General features: G+C 43.3%; 1 protein-coding gene across 1 annotated transcript in view; it reads right to left on the reverse strand.

The window, feature by feature from the left end:
* Window positions 1-2671, reverse strand: part of LOC120903310 — a 45540-nt gene extending 42869 nt beyond the window's left edge. The window contains exon 1 of the mRNA XM_040312652.1: window positions 2042-2671. Within this exon, the coding sequence (XP_040168586.1) occupies window positions 2042-2111 (70 nt within the window). The 5' untranslated portion in view covers window positions 2112-2671. The remainder of the gene's footprint in view (window positions 1-2041) is intronic.
* Between the last annotated feature and the right edge of the window lie 5973 nt (window positions 2672-8644).

Here is an 8644-nt window from a genome sequence, read left to right on the forward strand (position 1 = left end):
CAGCTTAAACACACATACACACACATACACACACACACACACAGAGAAAAAGTTTTGCGCACTGTATACTCCCGCGCCCCGGGTTGACGCTTTACTACTAGCGCCAATGGTACGTGACGCCACGAACGACAGGAACAGTGTCACTCGAACGCGTACGAAGCGTTACGCAAGATGACATCAGACATTGTCCCACGGTCCGTTCCTTTTGTCATCCGTCCTGACCTACTAGGAGTAACGAAACAGAAGTGTGCAACGATAATAATAATAATAAAAAAAAACCTCCCTCACCAGAGCGCGGTTAACTTTGAGTAACTACAAAAACACACTTCCCAGTTTCCTGGAGCCACCATATGTCACATGTTCGGCGAGAAGCGAATTGCATCAACATCAACGAACGGCCCAGACGTCAAGCAGACGCGGGACACCGAGCCAGTGTTGACTTCACTTATTGCTTGCTCATGGGTGATCAGATTCCGTTGCCGTCTGCGCGTCGAGATTCTTGCGCCACCCGAAACTCAATCACCGACCGTTGTCGTTGGTTTTCGTGCAAGCGGTGTGACGTCTTCGGTGTGCTATGCATGCCGAAAATGCCACTGAAGTGACGAGAGAGTGGCCACATTGTTCACTGTCTCAGTGGGTACCTCATTTCCCTTCTTAGGCATACTACAACCAACAACGGCAGCAGCAGCAGTAGCAGTAGCAAGGGCCAACAAAAAATGGAAAGCTCCATTTCATCCGCATGAGTAAGCGAATCTAGCCCAGTCAGGTTCGGATCGGATGCGATGACGACGAGCAAAATGCACCTTACGTAAAGCGTTCTACTCCGTGTAATTGCTCCATCATCCCGCGTACACGGAATGGTTTAGGAAAGGGAAGCGCCTGCAATACCCGGGCACTACCGCGAGTGGAGTAGATCTGGGGATTATGATAAAGAGGGTAGAGAATGAAATAACATTCTCATTCTAGCGCCACTGTGGCCGATGTTGTAGCAAGAAGGTAGTAAAATATATTGTTATAAGGAAGTTAGACATCGAGCCACGGCCACGGTGAGCGATGGGTGAAGGATTACGTTCAGCGGTGAAGTGTGGTTTGAAAACAGCTTCGAAGCAGGAAGGTGAGTAAGCGCGGTTAGTGGATTGTGAAGGAGTTCATCAAGATTATTTCGTTTTGTCGTTATTACTACTAGCCTAGCTACCACACACCAATACACACACTCACACACACACAGGCACTATCTCCTCAAAAGCGAGTTTCGAGTTTCTCACAGATCATTGTTATCCGCAAGTCGACCGGAACTCATTCACTGTCAGCTTCCGGCAGCGCTGACTAGATCGAGCCCGGGCCAGGGCTGGTTCACGTGGAAGTCGAGAATCGAGCATCATCCTTCATCGTCGGGCCCGTGTAGCAACGGATGGATAAAGTTATGAAATTACCTCCCATTCCCCAGGAGCATGTCTGGGAGCATGTGCCCGAGATAACACTTCTACCGGCGACGGATGGTGAATGGATGAAATCAGGTAGCCCTTTCTCTTTCTCTCTCTCTCTCTCTCTCTCTCTCTCTCTGATCGAATCCATCGATGACAGTGGATAATAATTGCAGTAGCAGCAGTGGCAATCGCTTACCCCGATGCGATCCAGAAGGTGAAGGGGCGATCGAAATTTGCAGCTAAGTAATTGAATACACCGTCAATCGCTTCTGAGCCCCCGATTGGTAGTACTGGAGTAGCGGGACGTGTACTGTTGCACAATTGAGCGTGATTGCGATCGGTTTTAGTGTAACCAATTATTTTAATGAAATTTGCACCAGCTACTCCAGGTTTTACAGGTAAGCGGATGAAGAGTGAGATGGATGAAATGCAGAACAAAGCAGGTATTAAGATGTAAAAAAACATCCGTTACATAAATATTACTTTTTTGAAAAAATCAAGAATTAATCGTGTACAGCAATACGATCAATAAAACATCGTATAAAAAGTTTAACTTTTGAAACAAAACAGGCTTTGAATCTACCGTTTTCACAACTGTTTGCACTTCCACTTACCAATCATTCCGATCAGCGTCAGTAGTAGCGGGTATCGTATATCCATGTTCCATCCGAAAGGAAAAATCATCTTATATTCGATCACTTTCCACGCAATGCAGACGACGTTTTCTATCAATCGACAATCTCCTTGAATAACGCGGATGTATTCACTTTTCAACTAATTACAAACCTCTTTGTATCAAATTTGTTACTTTTGAAACGATGATTGATAAGAGAGAGCTCTGTTTTCATTACAAGCACTGCCAAACCTTCACTACACCTTCAACATTCGCAATAAAGTAGCATTCGTCCCTAATTAAATGCACCACAACAACACAACTCCTCCAGCCGGCGGTAACATTTGCATTCGCTTAACCGGTTTTAATTACACCGTCCTCCGTTGATTCAATTTCCTTCCGAAAATATATATTCACCCGATGGCACATCAATCATGTAAACGGATGTTAGTTAATTGATTAAATCTATAAGCACCAGCATTTCCACTCAACCGCTTAACCCGGATACACTGTAACCGCCATTGGCGATTTCAAGTAAAACACTCTTAGCGCGCACTTTTAAACTAACTAAGCACCATCGTGGGATTAGCTCGCACGCCGACACAAGCTCATCATCATCATCATCCGGCCGTACACTGTCAACTGGTCGGAAGCAGTTAAGCTCGGCACATAATCAACCCTCCCTAGGGCGAGAGCTGTGGAAAGCTCGTGTCTTTGTTTAGCTCAGCCGAAGGAGGTGCCGAACGCCCCAGTCGGAAAGCATCGGTTCAAAAGGCCCGAAGCGACCAGCGACCCGAACGAAAGCATGGCGCTGCCGACGAAACACATGGTGGCTAGTGCCATCGTAAACAAAACATTGAGTGTCGCGTGAATGGTTCACGTGTGCCACCCGTGAGTGTCGGTTGAATGTGACGCACAGAAGGAAATAAGTTCCATTTCTGTGTGTTGATGGGAGGGGTGCATTATGTAGATGGAGGCGCATGGTGCCTTTCGTCCACCAAGTTGCACAAAAACCTACTTAATGAATATTTTACAATAACCAAAATATACAAAACTAGCCTTAAACTTTTAATATATGTACGAAAAGTGTTAGTATAATACAATAATAATGCAATTCAATGCAGCCTCCAGTCCTTCATCAATCAATTGAATGGAGGCACATGGTCATTTTCTTTAAATCGTTAAACTTTACCAATTTTGCTTACTTTCTATTTCTATTGCGATCGTTATTTTAAAACGAATTACACTTCTTATCTCACTTTCATTGTAAATCGTGCTACAAAACGTGCTACCGTTCAAAGGCAAAATCTAATAAATTGCTTCAGTTCACTAGTTGGCAGAACACAGTGCCCGAACCAACAAAACATCACCCAACGGCTACCCCAAAACTTTTACTATCCCACAAAACCGATACGCTTCAACGTGGCGTACGTGTGTCATCGCTATTTATTGGGCACTTCCACTCTTTCTCTCTATATCTCTCTCTATCCCTCTCATACACACACACACCCTCGCTCGCTAGCTGACAGCGCGTAAGGATTTATTCGATTGCTGTTTCAGCGCTGTTGCTGATGCGCTGAAAAGTGCATTCGGCGCAAAGCAAGCGGAGGAAGCGGTCACGGTAATAAATTACTCCATCGTCAGCCTTAAAACTGTACTGTCCTATGTTAGGATAGGTGACGGGGAGAGGACGGCAGAGTGCCGCAAAGAAAAACAAAATAAAACAAACTGTTAGCAAATAAATTTACCCGCTTTTCACTCGCAAAGTCAATAGTTTGGTAAAGTTTTTACAGCTGGTTTGCGTTCGATTTGTATCCTTTTGAACAAGAAAAAAGATGCTTATTTTACTGCCCAATCACAGTCTATGGTTAAGTAATTTACAGCAAAACTTGCCCTTCTTTCTATTCACCATTTTGAACCATTTTGCTTGTTTGCTTACAGTGCTTACGTACGTAAATTGATCCCCGTTCGCTTCAAATCCCAACAGAAATTGACGTAAGCTAAACCACACGCTACCGAGTACAAACACTGTTGCACTGAACCTTCTTTGCCGCAACTTTTACCTTCCAATCAGAGCTAGTGGGAAAGTTCATTGAACAAATATTCATATTTCATGACAAACTTTAGTTTTCAGTTTGTGCGAGCAAGCGAGTGAAGGTGGTGAGCTTCTTCGATGCGATTTACAAACACACAAACACGCGTACACCAGGGCGAGCTATCGCAGAGCTACGAACGACGGATTATGTTTACCTCTGTAAAAACCCTTTCATAATTTTATTCCATCCCATGCGAATGCGATCCCACTGGTGGCCATTGGGAGAGGGAAGCAGTAAACGGTACAACTCCTATCACCTACCACTTCCCGTAGGGGTTGGCGTTGTCTTGCTCGCATTTGCATAACCTCACACATGCAAATCAGCAAACGCGCTTGCACGCTCACATCGTTTAGATCGTCACACTTCGTCTGCGGCGAACGTTGATAGTAGTTGGAACTGGATGATGAAAACAGACGGGGTCAACCCCACTCTACTGCCTTTTGTCGTGATACTGCCTGCACCCGCGTACAGGAGTACGCCCGTAAACATCGTCGTGTTTTTCCACATTTGCCACGTCGTATTTGTTTGTCACCGTTGGGAAGATACACACAGCACCTTGTCTTATGTTGGCAACACGAATCTCAAACACTCTATTTCTGGCCTAAAGTTTTTGACGGAGGAGCGAAAGGTGAAAATTAGCTATCCCTGCTACTGTCTCTATCTCACTTCGCGAAGGTACAAGGGTAAGTCGCAAAGCGTAGCCTACGCCTTTTCTCGTAATCCACCCGCGAGTGCTATGGATAAGAGATGAGATAAGCCATAGTGAGACAGAGAGAGAGAGAGAAAGATAGAGAGAGAGAGAGAGAGGATAGAGGGAAGTAGTTGACAATTTCTACCCAAAGTACTTGGGGGTTTCCCGCCAAGCTGTCAAAATCGCACAGTGCAAGAAGTCATTGACGAAGTTTTGTTCCGCCGCTTATTTCCTGGAACATATTTTAATTTATGTAAATTGAACACCAGTTTGTAAGGTTACGAAGAGAGTGGAAGCGGATCTTCTTTTTCTGGGGTGCGAAAAAAAAGCTGGATTGACCTAGTTATTATTTTAATTTAGTGCTAATGTTAAGAGATTTTCAGAGCGCAATTGAATAGGGATATTATATGGGGGAAAAAACTATCAATATGGTAAAAACATACTATTTTCACACGTAATAAACGGCTTCCATTCATAATTATGCTCTCCAATGATCAAAAGCTGTACCGCTTGAAAACCAACGCCTGCCTTTTGCCAGGAAGCTTACAATTACACACTGAAACGCCTGAATGCACGCACCGGAACAGCACCGTACGCACGCGTTTTGTATGCACGCACCAGAAAACAAAAGACGATGAAAACGGCTGTCCGTGGTACGTATTTCTATTTTGCTGGTAGCTTCCTGTCAATAATAGGATTCACGCGAAGAATGTACATGTGTGTGTGTGTGCGAGTGTGTGTCCGTTTCCGATCGGTGGAACAAAGGCAGCATACATGCAGGCGCATCGTTAAAAACGGAACGGCACTTTTCCGTTTTCTTCTCTGGCTGGAAAACCAGCTGATAAAGAGCAGTTCATGCATATGCTTTTCATGGTTTGACCTTTTCAAAAAGCACACCATTTCCATTTCACACCATCGCTGGATGCAGTGTGGAGGTTTGCATTTAGACGCATTCCGCTGTGCTTGCCTACGTGTTACAGATCCGTTCATTAGTGGTTAGAAATGAGAACTTATTTTAATTATAAGCGATGAGGTTGGTAATGCACTTTCAAAGTGTGATTTATCGCTTCCAGTAGATACGGAGATGTATGAAATTAAATTACTGGCTCAGTGTTTTACGTGGCCTTTCGCAGGCATCGGTATCGGAAGGAAGACTTTTTCCATCTATTCAACAATAAAACAGCTGTAAATCGAGCATTAAAAACGCATTGATTACATCGCAATTGAAAGAAATCAAAGTTTTCAATGCCATTTTTTCGTTCACTGCAACTTTTGATACTTTGCTCGTTAACAATTGAATGCCACGTTGTTTACAAGCCTACACCAACACAGCACCACTGCAGGTTCAACAGAAAAGTGACTCCTGCTGCAATACCATTGTTAAGCGTGAATAGAGATCAACCCAATCTACCACCGCTGTTTGAGTAAGCAAAATTATTTCCACTCTTTTGCTTCTCAGCATCCAACTTAAGCAATTGCTTTGCTCGGCATGGAAAAAAATCATCACACACGATCGTACTTACCAAGCCGCAGTACCAGGCACTGCTTTTCGACGAAGAAGCTTGTCGACTTTACCCCATCCATCCGGGCCACGATACGCCAAACACCGAATGCAAACACAGTACGCGCTCACGAACGCGACGAGAAACGCGCAACGATGCATAAAAACGTCATTATTATGATGATGGATAACTTTGCAAAGATGGATTGCACTATTTGGGTCACCCTGGTTGGGTTGGTTTTATTATGGCTGCGGATGCGGCGGATGGCAAGAACGGCTTATCCGCTGGTGTAAGCAAACGAACGGTCGAGCAAGAAGGAATTACTGCCGCCTAGAATGGCGGGTTATGGGTTTGTGCAAGCATAATGCGCCCTACTGTTGCTGTTGCTTGAATACAGTTTGCCTGCTGGGGAAAGGGACATACAGTGAGGGCGAGAGAAGGAAAAAAAAACACTCATTTCTCCATTACAACAGCTCCCGGGGAAGAGTAAGAAAAGCGAATAAAGCACTCAATCCTCCTTGTGGGTTGTATAGTTTTTGAATCTCTACTTTCTTTACCTTCTGTGCAATAAAAACAAACACACCAAATGCGGCGCAGCTTATAAAAAGGATCGCGGCTGTAAAAAGAAACCACAATGGAGCATAACAACACCATACGCCACCATACCGTTTGGTTGCGGTTTGCGCTTAATGTCTTTCAGATGCGCGTTTATGCATTATTATTGCATGTTTTATTGAATTTCCATTCCAACCATAGCATCAGATTGTAGCGTGAAGGGGTCAAAAGGGGGAGAGAACCCATCGTTCACCGTGTCGATCTGCTTGTCTCTAAGAAATCGGAAGATTTCTAATAAAATGGAAAGTTTTGCCATATTTTCTGACATCGAAATAACCTACGGAATACGGAATACCCGTGTCACACATGTCCGGCCCGTTTCAGCAAGATTAAACAACAGTGAAGGATATCCGTTCGCTTTCGTTCCATCCATCGAACGAGTCAAGGGATGCGGTGCGGTGTGTGGCACATTGATTTGGTTCGTGAAAATATGATCGAAAAGTCGAAACATTTTGTGGGCCACATTTCACCACACACACACAGACGAAAGGTAAAACAAAACAAAACAAACACAACACTCTGTACAGCCAAACAGCAAAAGGTCATTCCATGTGGTAGTATCGTTGCTTCATTCGTATTCCTCCTGATTCTTTTTCCTGTTTGTTTTCAGTACCCTACGAGCTGATCTTCTTCCCGTGAGATTGAAAGCGCCATCAGGGATTTTCGCATGCTGTTGCCCTATCCCCGTTTTTTGCGAATCTAACTGTTTCTTTCCTTTCAGAAAGCACTAAAAAAGTTGATAAATGGATATTTGTTATTGATTTTTCGAGCACTGACCATATGTTGCGCAGGATTTTTTTGTTTCATTGTTTCGCATCGCAGTTTCGTTGGAGGTTTACTCTATTTATTTGAGGTAAATTTTTATGAATTTATTTGTTTTACTATTAAGAATTATATTTATACTCCCAAAATTATGCAAAAATGTTCGCTCTATAGCTTAAAAACTTTTTCACAAAGTTTTTTGTTAATACTCGTAAGAACTGCTTAGATGACCGTCTCATTATCATTAAGAACCTGAAAGAGCTTAACTTAAATCCTTATAACTACATATTTAGTTTTAATTACATTATTCTTAAAGGCTTTACAAGGGGTTTCAGCAATGTTGATGCCATAAGCACACTCAAAATATTTAAACTCTTTCTAATGCAAAGTAACGTTAAGTAATAAAGGGCGCGCTCGCTGGTGATAAAGCTTTTACCTCTCTGAACCATTTGTAACAGGATGTGGACTCATTACAACCCTTATTGAAATAATCAAACTTTCCACAAATAAAAATAGGTTTATTTTAATAAATAATTGCAAACACCAGCATTCCAGGTCCAAGGTGTTGTCGGGATACGGTGTAAGATAACTGTCAACAACTACGCTAATTACTACACAATTCCTACGCTGCACATTTGCTTCCTGGTATAATTTGTCAACTGGGACTGGATTTATATCGGTTCCAAACCCTGATCAGGTTCAAGTATCGTTAAGAATCCGAATCAGGAATAGTTCCAGGTACTAATTTAGAAAATAAATGAAAGCGGGAGTTTTTTCTGGATCGATATGGGTGCATGGTAGGTTCCAGGGCCGGTACAAGTTCATGATCGGTTCCAGGACCGGTATGGATTCAGTATCGGTTCCAGAACCGATATTGGTTGAGTATTAAATTCAGGACCGTTTTTATGTTGCAGTTGTGTTTTGTGTGCAGTTCTTGA

This window comes from Anopheles arabiensis, chromosome 3 (assembly GCF_016920715.1).
Source record: "Anopheles arabiensis isolate DONGOLA chromosome 3, AaraD3, whole genome shotgun sequence".
NCBI lineage: Eukaryota > Metazoa > Arthropoda > Insecta > Diptera > Culicidae > Anopheles > Anopheles arabiensis.